Source organism: Artemia franciscana, chromosome 21 (genome assembly GCF_032884065.1).
Source record: "Artemia franciscana chromosome 21, ASM3288406v1, whole genome shotgun sequence".
Taxonomy (NCBI): Eukaryota; Metazoa; Arthropoda; class Branchiopoda; order Anostraca; family Artemiidae; genus Artemia; species Artemia franciscana.
This window is the reverse complement of record NC_088883.1, coordinates 16,978,193-16,997,785: the sequence shown is the minus strand read 5'-3', so window position 1 is coordinate 16,997,785 and position 19,593 is coordinate 16,978,193. Positions and strand designations below refer to the sequence as shown.

Genomic DNA, 19,593 nt, shown 5'->3' with positions numbered 1-19,593 from the left:
TTAAAAATTAAAATAAAAACAGTAAAATAAATAAAATAGTAAAAAAGTTACCAAAGTTATATAGCTGAAACAAAAGTCGTTTTAAACAGATTACCTAATTCGAGTCGTCGATACCTTAAAGGAGGCAAATGTTTAAGTGATCAGGTGTTTGTGGGACCAACTGTGACCCTTGGAGATTAGTTTGTCCCTTGCTGCCCGAAATAGTTATTCACTGCATACTATATTCGTTCTAGGCTGGTTTGCGTACGCTTCACGAGGCTGGACCAGTGCTAAAAAGAGCCATATCAGGCAATTTGGACGATTTAATTGATGCTGAGCCTGAGCCAATGCATAGGGTAAGTAATGAAACTGCGTTAAAATAGGTTACATATACCTTAGAATGTGACTAGTTAATATATGTATGTTACCATGAATGTCGTGAATGTCGACATTCATTGATGAATGTCTGAAATGCCTTTTTTTTTCTTCTTTGATTTAGTCAGTGTTGTCAGTCAACTTTTTTAATTTAATGCAGAGTTTGATGATGACAGGTTAGGCTAGAATATGTTAGGTTTGGTTAGGTGATGTTGGGCAAGGTTAGCTTAGGTTAGGTTTTAATCCATTTCTGATATTTAGAACCGAATTTCGCCTAGCCTAACCTAAAATAACATAAAATAACCTAGCTTAGCTTTAACCTTTACCATCAAAGCTTGCATAAGATTGAAAAAGCTGATTCACAAGGCTTATTGAATCCAAACAGAGGAAAAGTAATTTTGGACAGTCACCGGTGAATGTAGACATTAACCAGATTTCGGAAATTCACAGCAACATATACATAAAGTAACCATTCTTTAGCTGACAATATACTACATCGATAATCGTCTTTGGACATAGATTTTACCTGCTGCTGGAAGATCTGATACCTTTGTCCTGAAGTAGAAATATGGAAAATAATGAGTATGAATGTATTAGGGGCTCACATGGATGTCTCTTTCTGGCGATGAATATATACACAAGTACCGGAGGGCTATGTAAAAATAGCTTTCTTGTTTTTAGGATTGTCTATTATTTTGTGTCGTTATTTTTATTATGTGGAACATTAATCAGATTCGACTGTGGTGATATTTGAGAAAAACTTTTTTTAGATTGAATCTCTTAGATTGCTTGTGGTATCCCCCCTTCCCACTGCGTATTCATTGGAAGCTGTGGGTAAAGCCTTATCATTACGAAGAATCTACTATAGGTTGAAAATTGAAATAAATACTTTTAAATGACCTTTTAAAAAAATTACACACAGATACACATGAAATTACATTCATTATTTCTTTTTTTTTGTCCATTTTGTATTCATCTGGTCAAACTGAAGTCATTACTAGTCAATCAATTTAAGATCAATACGATCAAACATAAATGCAATTTTAATAATACAACCATTGCTCAGTTGGATAAAAAAAATAGATTTTTAGTTTTTGAAATCTTAAGTATAGTTTTCTCTACGTTTTATGCATTCAAATTTAGCCAACAAATCCTCTAAGTTTATTTTCTTAAAAAACTGAAATACAAAGAGTAACATGGAAATCAACCGGAATTTTTATGCTGCAGGCTCCAGCCCTTGGTCAGTATCACGGTTACATTTTTATTTTATTTTTTAGACTATGCGACAGCTCATAGCTTTCTTACGTGTGGTGTATCTAGGGGACTCTGTAGACGGTTTACGCTCATTTACGGTGTTTTCCAAGTTGAACGTTTTAGTTTAATAGTGTTTGATATGGCAAAACTGGATTTCTTAACCCTAAATCTATGGAAGTACTAACTGTATATATGAAAGGTCACTAAATTTCATTTAAGTTCTTATCCGATAAATTAAATCATAAACTAATTTATTTTCGCTTGAATTGCCAATGAAAGATGGGGATATTGTTTGAAAAAAAAAACTATGGTTGACGCACTTACAATTTGTATACGAGCTGCTTGAAGATAAAAGTACATCGGTCTAGCCCTTTCTTTTTCTTATAAATTTTATTTCTAGTATTTCTAATATTTGTAATTATTATAATATGTTCGAAATAATTTGTTGATTATCACCCTTATGTCCAATTATTATTTTCTCCAGTCACCTTTTTTAACCCTCTCCCCATCTTTTTCTTTCTTTTTTTGAGCATTGTGCAATTTTTTTTTGTTTCTTTCTTGCGGTAAAGAAGATACTACAACTTATACCTTTGTGTCCCTTGTTATAAGCTGGTGTGTATATTATACTGTGTTGATTGAATGAGATAAACTATTTAAAACCTATCATACCTTATAAAGCAATATCCGTGATTAAATCTTATGTTATTCGCAAGGAAACACTGATAGCAAGTACCAATAGAAAAAACTTCGTTATTTAGAAAAAAAGCGCAAGTAAAATTATCTTGCAACTATCGAGTCATGTTTGCCTTTTATAGTCTGAAAACTTTGTACAGAACTTGAATCCCTTATTCTGATTTCTACATTACCAAAATCAAAATTTTTAACCTCTGGTTTCACTAATCAAAGGACGATCGTCACTTTTATCTTCTGATTTTTCTTTGTATTTTGACTTTTTAATGCTTATTTTCTTCGTGTATTGGTCGCAGCGCAATCACACTTTATTTGGGAGTGTTTGGTCATCATTCAGAAGAGGTCATGCTCAGCGGTCTCGTCCAATACCTGGCTCATCTGTACCTATATCTCCTTTGAAGGTTTGTGCTGTGTTAATTCATACTAAACAAATTAATAGATCAAATAAGAATAATTAGTGGTATAGTACTAGGAGTATGCTACTACATTAAGCAAAAGTAAAATTTCTTGAAGAGAGCCAATGTCTGTTTACCATTTCTACAAACCAATTTGTTATAATTACACAAATATAGCTGATTCTAGACCATCAAAAACCTACAGATCTATCTTTATAAATCTATATTTCATAAAACTCTGAAAATATAGACAGAGCTTGAATAGTTTGGGCAATGTCTTCCAATAGAATAGGCTTGTGCAGGGCCAGATTTAAATCTTTGATGCCCCTAGGCCCAACCGTTTTGGTGCCCCAAGGCCAAGGTAGTGTTTTGGGGGGACACAGAGATTTACGGGGTAATCTCCGAAAATTCAGGGATATTGGAAACCCTGAACAAAAGGCAACTGATGAGCGGTGAGCCAAAAATAATACAAGAGAAGGGTGATGCGGAGTCTCAGCTGCCAATCTTGGGAGCCATCCGACAGTTTAAAGTGGCTACGGAATTCCTGTGTTGTTTTAAAATCATTTTCTGTGGATAGGCAGTGCAACAGCAAAATACACCTGGCACTTCGATTATAAATCACATCAGTCCAGTTTATGTTAAGAAAAAAAATCGCTCATTTTTTTTTTGCGCCCCTCAGCTTTTGAACCTCTAGGCCCGGGCATATGCGTAGATCCTGGCCTGGGCGTAAGTGATACACTTTATGTTTAATTCAGTACTGCTTATATTTTTTTCTATTTTAAGAAAATCTTGCAAAGTGGCTAATCAACAAAATTTATGAATATACAAAGAATTATAATTATTGTATACTAAAATGGACGATCAGTTTTGTTTACTCATTTAAGGTTTTTAACCACTGAAATCAGACAATTTTGAAAGTATTTTTGCTGAACTATCCCTAAGATGATAAAAATATTGGCACAAGGAAGATCACTGCTGAAAAAAAGGAATTGGAATCAGCTTAATTTGTGGCTCTGATATTTAACTTGATGTTAATCAAGAAGTTTAAAAAAAGAAACTGATCTTAAAATAGATTATAGTATAGTGATCCTAAAATAAATTTTTGGTGAAACGTTCCTTAACCACTTCTGTGCTATTCTGTATTTTTTTTTTTCTAAGCTTATGTTTTTCGTCTCCAATTAGTCACTGCATATAAATATTACACTTCTGCTATCGAGAAATGCGTGAAAAAGCTAAAAAAACAAACAACTTATGATGCAATAGGTAGCAATAGTTTTCTTGTTTTAAGTTTTTTATTAAAACTCTAGATTGCAGTAGGAGAATCACATTAAAAAGGATTAGGGCGGGAGTGTGGTAAAATATCTTGCTGTAAAATTATTTTACTTATAGTTACAGCAGAAATTTTTGAAGCTTTCTACATTTTTTTAAGGTAGGTAAGAGGCATGATCCTCCATGTCTACAACGATATCTTCTTCCTTTTCCTGGTAGCCGATGTTGTTATGTTTTTTTTAATTTTATAGGTCTTATTTATTTAATGCCTAGCTTCTGATTTAGATTGATTTCCTAATATTCAATTATTTGGAAAATATGGAAAATTAAAAAGTCAACAATATTTGGAAAAAATGGACTTCTCCTTAAAAAAAGGTTTTGTTTTGAAAACTGTATCATAAAAATTGACGTTCCGGTGGCCAAACATTAAAAATTGGCAGCAAATATCTGCCTAATAAACTATTAAATTGTGTATTTAAGCCAAAAATGTGGGAAAATCCAATATTTCTTAAATAGAATGGGAAAATTGGCAAATGGAGAAAATAGCAAAACTGAAGCATTTATAAATGAAATGACAAAGCTAATTTAAGTTAGCTGTTGAGAATATAGATATCAATAAACACAAGTCTTTGGATCATAAAAGTCAATCTGTATTGTATAATTATCATAGTTATATTACCAGTCTCAGTCAAATAATGAGCTACAAGAAGAATAAAGTATGAGAGGGGTAGGTTCTGGGTATAAGAAGGATGGAAGAGTAATAAATCCTGTGCTGAATTTTCATAGACAATCTGATAGCCAACAGTGATATTATGAGATGGTAGCGTCTTAATAAGTGAAAATGATTCATTCCCAAATTGGTAAAGTCTGTAGTTTGAAATTAAATATGGCTTTGGACTATAATTTATTTTATTTTTGTTCATTCTTTTGTAGCTAACTCCTGGGACATATGGACCACCTATTCCAATTTCTTCTTCTCAATAGTGAGTATTGATCACGTTTTATGTATACTAAACAGTAAAATTAGAGACGTAATTTTTCTAAATTAGGCCTAGACCTACATTTCCAAAGTAGCTGTTTTGGGAACTTGGGATATAGCATAGTAGCAATTAGTGTCTTCATTATTTATTTACTCTAAATATCAAATAAGTCAATTAAAGTTGTTTGTTGCAACATAATATGTACTTATGATTAAAAATAATTATGAATGTCGTGTAGTGCTATTGCGTTAAATTGGTGCTATCGACAGAAGATAAAGTTTGAAAAATAAAGTCTGGTGCAGTATTTTCTGATATATTTGTAATTTAAAATAAGGTCTTTCCGTAATTTCTTAGAGAAAACACGAACAGTATTGTAGCCAGGAGTGGCGTCGGATACCATCTCCACCAACTAACGCAGTGTCTTTTTCTTTTTTTTCTAAAACATATCTTTTCCATAATTAAATCCCTCTAAAATGGGTTGAAACCATCCACTTCCGAACCGCAAAGTTTATCACAAGCCTTTGGGGGAAGTATATTGTCCCCTAAGGTCTTTGAAAGAGTGTTTTGTGTAGATGTGGCTTTTACATATATAAAAAAAGAAAATGAACTATTGGATGAGGAAACTTTTCTTGAAAGACATAGCAATGATATAATTTATTTTATGTTCTAATTGTAAGAGATACGTAAATGTTATAAATCAAGACAAAATTTTCATATTAAAAGAGAACGAATACTTTTTTCCCTGTAGCCGATAGTTCTGAGCAAAAATTCATTGAAAACCAGAAAAACAACCTTTTAAGCAAAAAATGCAAATCAATATACTAAAATCGGCAATTATTATGCACTATTTTACATTCATCAAAAACTGCAACTGAATTTTGAGAAATGGGAGCGAAGAAACAAAATATTATTTAGAAGAAGAGTCCTAATCTAATTTTTAAGTTAAAAAATTAAACTTCATTATTTTACCTTTGTCTATTCTTAAATTCGGTAGATATTTTTAGTCAAATATATTTAGTCAAAATATTTTTAGTCATTTTTAGTCGTAGCAAATGAGTTTTTAAAGAATGGTTGGGTTGGAAAAGCTACTGGTATTTTGTGAGTTTCTTTTGCTTTTATGTACAGGATAATTTTCAATTCGTTTAAAGTTTTAATGTCGCTCTTTACTTTTAGTTACTGGGTTTTTCCTGTGTAGTATGGGATATTTTTTTTTTTCTCAGAGATGAGCTGCTTATCTTTCGTATCCATTTCGTGTATTATCTGTATAGTCACCTTACGGTAGCGGAATGGTTGAAACTATCCCTAGCTTTGTGATTTTGCTTGGTAATACTAGACAGCCTCAATGGTTTTTTCTCAGAGACAAACTGCACAAGAAATGAATGAACGAATATTTACGTAAATCTCCGTTTAAAAGAAAGCTCAAAAATGTTATGTTATTTTTGCTTGTTATTGTTTTCATAGTGAATATCACTTTTACTCTTAAAGGAAGGACTTGATGAATTTTGCCTGTGCTCAAGGGCCATGTTGGTTTCTGCATGAGGGCTTGATTCACCAAGGTTGAAAATGTTGTCAAGGTACTGGGAAAAAAATTACCTTGATATAGGGTCGAAATATTCATTTAAAGCTGCGTTCCACTGTCTTACATAAAAATAATTCCCGATTGTTCTATGTGTTGCTTATGATGGAAAGGCAGTTTGTTGTTCTTCATTGCTATTTATGACCTAAGAAGTTGTTTTGCTCGTGCCCCTCCCTCCCTCTTCCATGTTAATCTCTCAGATTTGAAAATGGTGTAATCTATTTCATATTTTAATGGTACAAGGTGCTTAAATGCCATAAATCAAGACAAATTTTCCCGTATCAAGATAACGAATACATTTTAAGCAAAAATATCAACAGTAATGATTTTTCAAAGCATAGATGGAGCTAGAAACAAACAAAGAATGCCAGCATTTTCTGTGTATACTGTGTTCTTATGTTTGTGCTATTTCATATATTTTTATTTATTTCCAGTGATGAAGAAATGGGAATGCCAATGCGACCTTTACGCATAAAAAGTGACAATAACAATAGTACCTACATGTAAGTTTTAATCTAACATTTACTTTAGCTGTTGAATTTTTCGCATGCTATTGCAGGCAGACTTAATTCATCAATGAAATGAGTACAAAATTATATCAGTAAAAGTACCCATAGGCTGCGGAAAAAAAAGATAGGAAAGATACCAGACTTTTTCTGTAATTTAAAAATTATTTACTTCCAAGAGTTGCTAACTATAACTAAATGATGTAATTAATTGATGCTATACATGACATCATATAAAAAACGCTTATATGATGTCATAAGAAATGCTAATATGATGTACTAACATAGTACATGACGTCATTTGGAAAAATCAAAATAAAAGCTCTTATTCAATTTTTTCAGACGTCTGACCTATCTAGATTGTTTTTTTATGTAAGAATATCCCAAGATAACGATTTTCCGAAAAAAATATGGAGCAGGTTTTGTGAAAAATAAATACATACATATTTATACAATTATTGCTCGTTTATAAAGATAGTATACGTCATAACCGGCCTTTTTTTACTTTTTGTGTATTATATCTATCTATCTTCTATATATATAAAAATAAGTTGTCTGTGGATGTGTGGGTCTGTCTGTCGGGTGACGTCATGTTTGTGTGTTGACTGACGTCATGAAGTTAGTTGTCGTCATTTTTGTTATGAAGGTGACGTCATTAAAGATATTTAAGACATGCTTTCACGTAGAAATCTATTAATGTTTAACTGTAAAATGACTGATGAACTTACAATGGCAACAGCCGAGGAAGATGCTCAAAGAGTCTATGCCAAAAAACTTGCTGCTGATAGAGAAAGTAAGAAAAGAAAGCGTGCCGAGGAATCAAAAGAACAGCAAGGAAACAGGCTCGAGGCTGATAGAGAAAGTAAGAAAAGAAAGCGTGCCGAGGAATCAAAAGAACAGCAAGGAAACAGGCTTGAGGCTGATAGAGAAAGAAAGAACAGAAAGCGTGCCGAGGAACTACCAGAGCAACGCGAAACCAGACTTGCTGCTAAAAGAGAAAGTGAAAAAAGAAGGCGTGCCGAGGAACTACCAGGGCAACATGAAACCAGACTTGCTGCTAAAAGAGAAAGTGAAAAAAGAAGGCATGCCGAGGAACTACCAGAGCAACATGAAACCAGACTTGCTGCTAAAAGAGAAAGTGAAAAAAGAAGGCGTGCCGAGGAATCACAAGAACAGCAAGAAATCAGGCTTGCTGCTGATAGAGAAAGTAAGAAAAGAAAGCGTGCCGAGGAATCTGAGCAACCTGAAAGTTATCGCCTGGCATTCAGGTACAGCCCAATCGATGATTATAGCTTGAGTAGATGTGTTCAAATCGGGACTATGTCTAAAATTTGTCCCTATTGCAAGGCCTTGAAATTCAATGGTGAAACAATGAGAATGTGTTGCGCCTCAGGAAAAGTTAAACTTCCTCTATTGGCTGCACCACCAGAGCCATTGAAGACTTACTGGAACTACCTCAGAATCTAAGCGTTTTTTGTCACAAATCAGAAAATATAACTCATGTTTCCAAATGACGTCGTTTGGAGCCCAAATCGAAAATCCAGATCAATTTATGTCTACTTTCAAAGTAAAAGGGCAAATTTATCATAGAGCAGGGTCCCTTCTACCATTCTCAGGCGAGAATCATAAATTTTTACAATTGTACTTCATCAGTGATAGAAATTCTGAATTGAATGCACGTTGCGAAATTTCTCCCAACGTTGAAAGGACAATCGTTTCCCAATTGCAACATCTTTTCCACGAAAATAATAATTTAATGCGTCTGTTCAAAACAGCCATCGATTTGATGCCTACTGATACGCATAAAATTGTTATTTCCGCTGACAAAACGCCTCCTGGCCAACATGTGCGTAGATACAAGGCTCCAACTATCGACGAAGTGGCAATCGTTATGGTCGGTGATCAGTTTTTACCTCGAGATATTATTCTTCATAAGCGAAACGCTCAGTTGTTAAGAATTGCTGAAACTCATCGATGCTACGATGCCCTACAATATCCTATCATTTTTTGGGATGGAGCCGACGGCTATCACTTTAATATTAAATTGATGAATCCAGCCACTAACAAAGAAATGAATTAGAAATGCAGTGCAATGCATTATTATTCCTATAGACTAATGATTCGGCAGGATGAAGAAAATTATATTTTAAAATGCCGTCAATTGTTTCACCAATTCGTCGTTGATATGTATGCTAAAATTGAATCAGAACGTTTGCTATATATCCGCCTGAATCAGACCAAGCTCCGCTCTGAACAATACATTCATTTGCGAGATGCAGTTATAAATGACGGTAATACCACAAACGTTGGAAGATTAACAATTTTACCTTCGTCATATGCTGGCAGTCCCCGTCATATGCATGAATATGCTCAAGATGCTATTGCGTATGTTCGTCTCTATGGTCGTTCAGATTTATTTTTTACATTTACATGTAATCAATCTTGGGACGAGATACTGCAGCTTTTACTTCAAGGACAATCGGCGGTTCATAGACATGACATTACGGCCCGTGTCTTCCGGCAAAAGTTGAAATCACTGATAAACTACATAGTAAATTCTGAAGTGTTTGGGTCAGTGCGATGCTGGATTTACTCAGTGGAATGGCAAAAACGAGGTTTGCCACACGCACATATACTAATCTGGCTACATAAAAAAATTACTTCGAACGAAATTGATGATGTGATTTCCACTGAAATACCTGATGAAAATGTCGATAAGGGGTTACGTGATATTATTGTAAAAAATATGATACATGGACCTTGCGGTGCACTGAACGAAAATTCACCATGCATGGCCAAAGGAAGGTGCACAAAGCAATATCCTTGACTTTTAGTATCCAACACAATTACTGGCAATGATGGTTACCCACAATATAGAAGAAGATCTACTGAAGATGGCGGTAAAACAGCAATAATAAAGAAGCGTAACGGTACCACCATCGAAGTAGATAACCAGTGGGTTGTTCCATATTCCCCATTATTATCAAAAACATTTAATGCACACATAAACGTTGAATACTGTAACTCCGTAAAGGCAATCAAATACATATGTAAATACGTCAACAAAGGCAGTGGCATGGCAGTTTTTGGCTTGCAGCCCGAAATCAAAGATATTGACGAAATCGTACAATATCAGGCTGGAAGATACATAAGCAGTAATGAAGCTGTTTGGCGAATTCTTTCATTTCCGATACATGAACGTAGTCCAGCTGTTGTTCATATAGCGGTACATTTACAGAATGGTCAACGTGTTTATTTCTTGGAAACCAACGTGCAACAAAGAGCCCTGAATCCACCGGATACAAAGTTAACCGGTTTCTTTTCGCTTTGCAAAAATGATTCTTTTGCAAAAAAACTGCTGTATACTGAAGTGCCTTCGTATTACACGTGGAATACTAAAAATAAAGTATTTGAACGTCAAAAACAGGATAAGTCAGTCGACGGCCAACCGACCATCTTCAAAGATACCACGATAGGAAGACTCTACACCGTTCACCCCAATCAACATGAATGCTTCTTTCTACGCCTGCTTTTGGTGAATGTACCCGGTCCGACATCCTTTGAGTATTTGAGAACTGTAAACGGTACTATACATGACACTTACCGTAGTGCATGCCAAGCTCTGAATTTATTGGAGAATGACCAACACTGGGATAACTGCATCAATGACGCGTGCGAAACGTCAACTCCAAATCAAATTCGTGCATTGTTTGGCATCATTTTAACAACTTGCTCTCCATCAGCTCCTACAGAGTTATGGGAAAAATATAAGTCAAAAATGTCCGAAGATATACTCCATCGAAAACAGTTAGAGACGTCAGATATGACTTCTGATTTTACTTCAGAAAATTATAACTACACTTTAGTTATTATAGAAGATTTGTGCGTATGTATGGCAAACAAGCCTCTTCAGGATTTGGGAATGCCTTCACCTAACCGTATCGCTGCTGTTTCGACATGTGTAGAATTGGATCGGGAACAAAGTTACAGTACGAGTGATCTATTGTCGTATGTACAAAATAACATTTCCAAGTTAACGTCGGAACAATAAGACATTTATGATACGATAATGCATTGTGTCGATAACAACATTGGAGAAATTTTCTTTTTGGATGCGCCAGGAGGTACTGGTAAAACGTTTGTGATAAAACTGATTCTGGCATCAATTCGATCAAAAAATGATATAGCGTTGGCAATTGCGTCGTCCAGAATAGCCGCAACATTGCTGCCTGGTGGAAGAACTGCTCATTCCGCTTTGAAATTGCCTCTGAATTTGCATTCTACAGAAACTCCCACGTGCAATATTTCCAAATCATCTGGGATGGGTAAAGTATTGCAGCAATGCAAACTTATTATTTGGGATGAGTGCACAATGGCACACAAAAAATCGCTCGAGGGTCTGGATCAATGCTTGAAAGATTTGCGAGGGAAGTCGAAACCCTTTGGCAGCACATTAATATTGCTTGCGGGAGATTTCAGGCAAACATTACCTATAATACCTAGATCAACTCCTGCAGACGAAATGAATGCTTGCCTGAAAAATTCTAATTTATGGGCACACGTAAAAACATTAAAATTAACTACAAATATGCGTGTCCGATTGCAAAACGATGACTCTGGTCAAACATTTTCAGATCAATTGCTGGCAATTGGAAACGGAAAGCTCCCAGTAGACTCAATTTCAGGACGTATTCAACTACCTGCTGATTTCTGTAATTTAGTGACGTCCAAAAATGAATTGATTGAAAAAGTATTTCCGAATATTCTAAAAAATTATAAAAATAATAAATGGCTAAGTGAAAGAGCGATTCTCGCTCCCAAAAATATAGACGTCCACGAAATCAACAATATTGTTTTAACCAAGATTCGAGACCAGGCAGTCCTTTACAAGTCAGTCGACACAGTTTTGGGGCCAAATGAAGCGGTTAATTTTCCATCTGAATTTTTAAATTCCGTGGATCTTTCAGGGTTTCCACCACACGTGCTACAACTAAAAATAGGCGTACCAATAATACTTTTAAGAAATATCAACCCACCAAAGCTTTGCAATGGCACGCGACTTGCCGTAAAAAAAAAAAACAATGGAAAACCTAATAGAGGCCACAATCTTGACAGGGCCTTTTGAGGGTGAGGCTGTTCTTATTCCTCGCATTCCCATGATTCCAACGGATCTGCCTTTTCAATTTAAAAGATTGCAATTCCCAATTCGATTAGCATTTGCAATCACCATTAACAAAGCTTAAGGTCAATCATTAGAAAAATGTGGTATAGATCTTAATACTGATTGTTTTTCCCATGGACAATTGTACGTTGCATGTTCGAGGGTCGGTAAACCTGACAATCTATTTATATGCAGCGACAATTGGACAGCGAAGAATGTTGTATATTCGCAAGTTTTACGCAGTTAATTTGTATTGTATCTATCTATCTATCTATCTATATAAAAACGAGTTGTGTGTATGCATGTTTGTTTGTTTGTAAAAAGAGCGTTTGCATATGACGTCATTATTAGTACATAAGGCTTTGTATATGCACAGACAATGGGAAAGCCAAGAATGTTGTATATTCGCAAGTTTTACATAGTTTGAAACACATATATAAATCTATCTATATTCACAGGTGGGACACAGGGACACAACTACAATGGCGCGTAACTAATATGGCGCGTAACGACTTACACGCGCGGGGGGTCTTGGGGGGTTGCGAAGCGCCCCACCAACTAGGTGTTGGGGTGGCGCGAAGCGCCACCCCAACAGCTAGTTTTATTTTATAATAAAACATTTTTCTGAAGTGTTTTGATTCAGTTTCCCTATTTCTATTTTCCCATATTGTAAACTTTGTAAACTTTCACTGATATCGCAATCATTCAACAATGAAATGAGTACAAAATTATATCAGTGAAGGTTTCCATAGGCTGCGAAGAAAAAAAGATAGTAAAGATACCAAACTTTTTCTGTAATTTAATAATTGTTTACTTGCAAAAGTCGTTAATTGTAACTAAAATGATGTAATTGACTGATGGCTGTAGTAAATACTAATATAGAGAGAAAAAAGAAATATGTTAAAGGGCATATGTCATAATGAAGATTAACAGCTAATACGATTCCTTTTATCAATTGTTCTAAAAATAGGATTTTTTGAAATTGTATCACTGTAGGCTTATATAAGCTTTTACACTATAAATGTTTTTTTTCTATTCTGACTGAAAAAAAGAATTAGTTTCAATTTTACCACAGAACTTTAAAAGGCTTTATGGCTGATACATTAAAATCATTCAGTTTCATATCCTTTTTCATTGCCTTGTAAAGATTTTTATCCTTGAATGTTAACTTAATATTATATGAGAGGATTTTGCATCGAGGTGTTGCAGACTCTTAGACACCATGTACACCAGATAGCTTGACGAAAGTTTCCCAAGCGTGGCCGAACTGAAGCAAGCATTTCAGTAACTGTGCCAAGTGCGGTGAACTGTACAACCCACGTGGCTCTCTGATATATAATAAACTAGATGTCGGAAATTGGGCGATCCCTCTATTTTTATCTTCCGTTTTTTTTGTTGTTTTTTTTTCATTGTTTTATTCCCTTGATTTAATTATATATAATTGTAGGGACAATGGATTACGGCAGCGTTCATCTCTTGGTAAGATAATAGTGTGCATTTTAGGCAACCGTAATGTGTGAATGATCCATTTTTATCTGTAGACTAACCCAAGTTAAATAAGTCAGAAATACAAGAAAAAACACATATTTTAAGTTTTGTTCTATAGCGATAATATTTTAGCTTTTTTTAATCTATAAAGTCTTGGTTTTAACAAGAGTAAGAAGTACTTAATTGTAAAATTAAAGAAAGCTTAACAAATAAGTGTACAAGGCGAAATAACAAAGAATATATGTTGATATCTCTTTTTACAACGTAGAGGCTTTTTTAGACATTTATGTTTCATATGTGTAGCTAAATAAAGCAATAGATAATTATTCGAAAAAGGAAAAAAAAATTCTAAAGTATATCTGACCATACCTGTTTTATTTAGCTCATACAATCACAATAATTGACTAACAATCGTTTACAACCAAGGATTTGATGTTTACTCAGACTTCACCAGAAATATTAAAAAATTGTATACTTGTGCCTAAATCTACTATAGTTTTTTTGGTCCTATGTTCTATACACTTACAAGAGATAAAGCTATGGTAGCAGAAGGTAGTATTTAGATTTCTTTAAAACACGGCTAATCTTCTGTTTTAACCTTTACGAGACGACTTTGGGCCAATAAAAAGTTTTGCCATATCAGATTTTTTCCTTTGAATGTATAAAAAGTCGTTTTGGTCGAAAGTAAAGTTCTAGACAGACTTAACCAAAATCAGCACATTTTGTATAAAAATAACTTATACTCGAAAGGACATTTTTCAAAAACGAGCGTCATAGACACTAATCAACTTATCCAACCTAACTTAAGTTGGCTGCTTTTCCTGTGAAGAAAGAAAAGAAAGTAAAACCCTAGCCTTATATTGAAAACAAATAAATAGAAAATTATTTTTGTTTCTCATCAAAATACTTGACGATAGTGAAAAAGGTTACTGCTGATTACTCAAAAAATGGAAAAATTACTTCTGAAAATCTTCTCTGTTTTTTCTTCTTTTTTTCGGAATTGTGCGCAGATTTGGTAAACTGGTGCTGATCTTGGATACGTCTTCTCGGCTTTAGTAACGAAACAAATTTCATCAAATACCTTTATTTTTATTTGCTTTTTATGCAGGGATAAAGAGTTCAATGTAATCTGGGAATTAACTAAACAAACTCAGTTGAATATAAGATTTTTTTTGTCAAATTTTCTTAATTTTTTTCAGGATTTATGTCCTAATATCTTCATATCATAAGAATTTATTTCCTCATGTCATAAGAATCATAAGGACCGATTTTAATTTTTTTTTTCACTTCAAAAACTTCGAATAGATCATTGAATGGTTAATCCAAATGCAACTCAAGTATTCCATGGGACTAAAATAAGGTCAAATGTCGAAATTTATAGTAATTTTTGTAGTAATTCTGAAAGTCTATGTAAACATACAGTCTTTGGTTTGAAATTGCTTTCTGTTAAAATCGAAGGTTCTAAACTAAATTATATTATCGAAATAATCGAAATAAAACTAGACTATCGTCTAAAAAGCTATTTGAAGTTAGATAAATCTTGATTTTTGCAACTAAAGGTGCAAATTTGTGAAGCAAAAAAAAACAAAATGGGCACGAACAGGGGTAATACACTATGAATCAAGCTCTTAGCATGATTTTATATCCCAAAAAGCTCCCTCCGCTACTTCCAATGACGTAGATACGTTCACATAGTACATATTATACTATGTCTTACTACGGGGTCCAGCTTATCCCTTCCAAAATATTCCCCTAAAAAATTTTCAACGTGTAAAATTCCCCCTGCAGAGATTCTCTCCAGATAATTCCCCCACCAGCAGAACTTCCTCATAGGAAAATTGACCCCCTGTAAGTTCTCCCCTCCAACTTTTCCTTCCTTTTGAATTATCCCTAAACGTAAAATTGAGCAGCCAAGGGGAAATTAAGACAAATTAAGTACATCACGTATTATGAAGGAGGGGTGGTTGGTTGTCGTGTAGGTGCGGGGGTGGAGGGGGCTGATGCCTAAAATTGCATATTTCAATGCCCAAACTGTCTAAATCACCACGAGCATTCGGATTAATATAGAAAGAGGTATGGATTAGGAATTAATCTCTCATCTGCCTTCACATAGACTAAACCTGAATAAGGATGATACCTCCCTTCTTATTGCAAAAAAAATCATCTCGTATTTCTTTTAAAGCTTATTTAACTAAACTGATTTGCTTCATGTTTCGTAAATTATGTTCAATGATGTGTAAGGGCGCATCAGCTATTACGAAGGAGAGGTGATGGATCGTTTTCCTGGCGGAGGGGGGGGGGGGGTAAATGTCTCAAAGTGTGCATTTGATTCCAAAACTTCTTAAATGCTATTGAACATTCAGATAAATATAGAATTAATCCTAGGGAACGGGGGAAGTAGAAATTGATATATAATCCCTTGTGTTTCTGGGAATATTCCTGGTCTACCTCTTTATTATGGAAGTAAAGAGTAATCCTAAAATGAGCAGAATTCATTCCGTATAGGACAGGGACTGCCTACTTCTTGACTCCTCCCTCCCCTCGTGGTCCTAAAAATTTCGGAAGATCCTATCTTGATTGGTAATTGAGAGTTGTAGTGCCTTTTTAAAAGTCAAAAGTGATTGGAGAACGATCAGCCCCTGTCCTATAACCTCCTTTTGATATATGGTTTTTTCGTAACCTCTTAGGACACCCAATAAACATTTTGAGGTACCCATCTTGTTTAGAATAGTTGAAAATATCAGTAAATTTGCCTCAGAAACCGTGGGGTAAGGGCTGTAAATTGCGAGAGCTATCAATTCTTTACAGATATATTTTATAGCGGAAAAAAAGGGGAAGGCATATCCATCATTGGAGTCCAGCGTCGTGAAACTCTTAAGGATTATTTTCTTGGTAAAAAATTTTGTCTAAATTTTGCTATGAGAAGGTGTTAGGGGCCTGGAAATGAGCTGCAAAAACTTTTTTCCTTACCAATTTTAAACTTAGAGCCGTAAGTCCTTGGGCCGATGGCATTAATGAACAAAAAACTTAAATTATTCACAGGATTGGTTCCTTTGAAATTACTGAAAGAAAATGCAGCCTGAAAAAGGGCCAGAAACTGCCAAAAAAATTTGTGCCACCGACTTCAAATGAGAGAGGCTATTTTAGAAACTTCGCATTGGAATCATTTGATTGAGAAATTAAAGTCCTCGGGTCTAAAGACGAAAGGTACCGGAGGGCAATCAGCCTCCATCTTGGTTCCTTTTCTGCTTAGGGGTTAGCTCTCGGCTTACCCCTATGGAATCAAATTAAATTTTGAGACATCTGTTTTGTTCAAAACCTATAGAATGTCTAATAAGTTTGCCATCTGAGTTGATTTCCTCCCCCCCACAGCCACAATTCTAAACTTTATCTTACCCTGTTATGATAATTCGACCCCGTCTTATAGACATTATCTACTGGCGTAGAATGTGTGGCGTATAATTTGGGGCTAGCCGTTTCCCCCCGAAAAATTCGCCCCGAGAAATCCCCAGAAAATTCTCTCCCCAAGCAGAATCCCCTCATGGAAAATCTTCCCTTTGAAAATTTCCCCATATGTAAAATTGAAGAGCCACAAAGAAAGTAGAAAATGGCCACCTAATCAGCTGTCTGTTTTTAATGTAACTCATCAAGCCTTTTTCAGTTACAAAATTGGGAAAATATGAATGGAATCAAAGAGTTCATCACATTTTCTGGGCAAAAATGCGAATGAAACAAACCAGATCAGTAGGTAACGGTTTACTGTTGCCTAAAAGATCCGTTAGGCTTCAATTATTATTTTTTGTAACAGTACCATCTCATATGGAAGGGGTAGTCGTATAAACTTCGGGGGGAGGGCTCATTTGATTGGAAACTAAAAACACTAGTACCCTTTTTAAGAGTCAAAAGTAATCGGAGTGCAACAAGTCATATTCAAGACATGTTCATGAACATTTGCGAATATCCCCGACATATTCATTGACATTCTATGGTGAACCTAATGATTATCTCAAAATTTCTCAACCTAATGATTATCTAAAAAAAATGTTGGGGAAGAAAGGGATATCGGAAGGGGGCTAATAGCCCTCTATTCTGTTTGGGCACTTATATGGCTCTTAAACTTTTAACTTTGTTCAAATGAACCCCTCCTTGATCTTCTAGGACCCTGGGTTTGATACGATTATCCCGGGGGGAGAATGCACATGTGTGATCTTTTTGGCAAAAAAAACGAAATTCCAATTTTTTTTAGATGAGAGCGATAAACCTCTACCGTAGGTTTTTCTGATCGTTTTTTAGTTAGGGAGAGGAGCTGAGGCTTCAAAGAATACTTCAATTCAAAAACATCCTAACTCTTATTGCGCCTTCAGAGACATGCATAATTAGTTCTAAGGAAGGGAATGTGGATGTAGAAATTGATATAGAATCCCTTTTGATTTCCCGGAATGTTTCTGGTCTACGCCGTTATTATGGAAGTAAAGAGTAACATTAAACCCTAAAATGAACTGAATTTATTCCAAATAGGAATAAATTCAGCCCCCCCATCAAGGTTATAGAAACTTCGGGGGATAGTCATTTGATCGGGAACCGGGAGTTCTAGCCCTTTTTAAAAGTCGAAAGTGATTGGAGACCAACCAGCCCCTGTTCTAGAACCATTTTTGATGTCTTGTCCTTTTGCTACCCCTTAGGACATTTGGTTGACATTCTGGGGTACCAATTTCGTATTTTATCTGTGATCACTCTATTGTGCATAGGGGGAATTTTGCATGGGGAAGGGGAATATTTCCGTGAGGAAATTTTCTGCGGGGGATTTTCTCACGAGGTGAAATTTTCTGGGGAGATTTCCTGGGGTAGTTTTCCAGGGAGAAACCCCTTCCTATGAGACATTCTATACCCCAAATTCTGCCTATATTTTAGAAATTTAACAGAGTATTCTAAAATACCTTCTTTTCTTTATGATTTTTATTTGTCATTTTTTCTCTGTGGCTGCTAAAATTTGCATGCGAAAGAAATTTCCCAGGAGAGAGGAATTATCTGGGAAAATTTTGTGTAGGAGGAGGGATTTTCTGTGGGGGAGGATTTTTCGTTTTCTTTCCAAAGAGGAGATTTTCAGAGTGGAAATTTTTTCATATGTCACACGAAAAAAAACATGGAAGGCATCGTTTTGCCTCCCAAAACGGTGTCCAGATTATCCCCCGTGGCAAATTCACCCAAAAATTCCTCCTCGCCGAAAATTTCCTCCGGAAAATTCTCTCTACGTAAAAATTACTCGTGGAAAATCCTCCCCCAATAGTTTCTCCTGGAAAATTCTCCCCAATTCTAAAATTGAGCAGCCAAAGGAAAATTTATGCAAATAAAAAGACGAAGGAAAGTGTATAATTGTGCATCAGTTATAGTGAAAGAGCAATGGTGGGCCATTGTTCAGGCTGGGGGAGGGGCAGATGCGTAAAAGACTACATGTTAATGCCAAAATTGTCTAAATCTCCACGAACTTTCAGATAAATATATGAATGGGTGTGGGAGGGGGAGGGTAGGAATTATTATCATCTCCCTTCATTTAGACTGAGCCTGAATAAGGGTTAAAGTTCAATCATTATATTATTCACATGTAAATTTTTATCAAACAGATAGCGCTAATAATCTGTAAGTAAGGAGCGACCCGGCTCAATAGTAACCGAAACTCTAAAAACAGGACTTTGATACCAATAGATACATCAAAAGAATTGGATTTTTATGCTGATTTTAAATATATAAGTTCGGTCCTGCCCACCAAAAGTTTCGAGTCTGAGAAAATTTGCCTCATTGTCGGAAAAAGGGGGAAACACCCCCTAAATGTAATAGGATCTTAATGAAAATCCCATCATCAGAATCACGTATCAGAGAGCCCTACTGTTGAGGTTTTAAGCTCCTATCTGCAAAAATGTGA

The 19,593-nt window shown here is 35.2% G+C and overlaps 1 protein-coding gene across 13 annotated transcripts in view; it reads left to right on the top strand.

Moving 5' to 3' along the window:
- LOC136040963 (muscle calcium channel subunit alpha-1-like) overlaps nt 1-19,593 on the top strand; it is a 220,922-nt gene that overhangs the window by 188,569 nt on the left and 12,760 nt on the right. For 10 of the 13 annotated variants that reach the window (XM_065725425.1, XM_065725420.1, XM_065725421.1 and 7 more), the window contains 4 exons: nt 234-335; nt 2,595-2,699; nt 4,896-4,945; nt 6,953-7,021. In XM_065725425.1, coding sequence (XP_065581497.1) covers nt 234-335; nt 2,595-2,699; nt 4,896-4,945; nt 6,953-7,021 — 326 coding nt within the window. Of the gene's footprint in view, nt 1-233; nt 336-2,594; nt 2,700-4,895; nt 4,946-6,952; nt 7,022-13,632; nt 13,665-19,593 lie in introns of all 13 variants that reach the window. The other 3 variants (XM_065725427.1, XM_065725428.1, XM_065725426.1) reach the window with 1 other exon arrangement.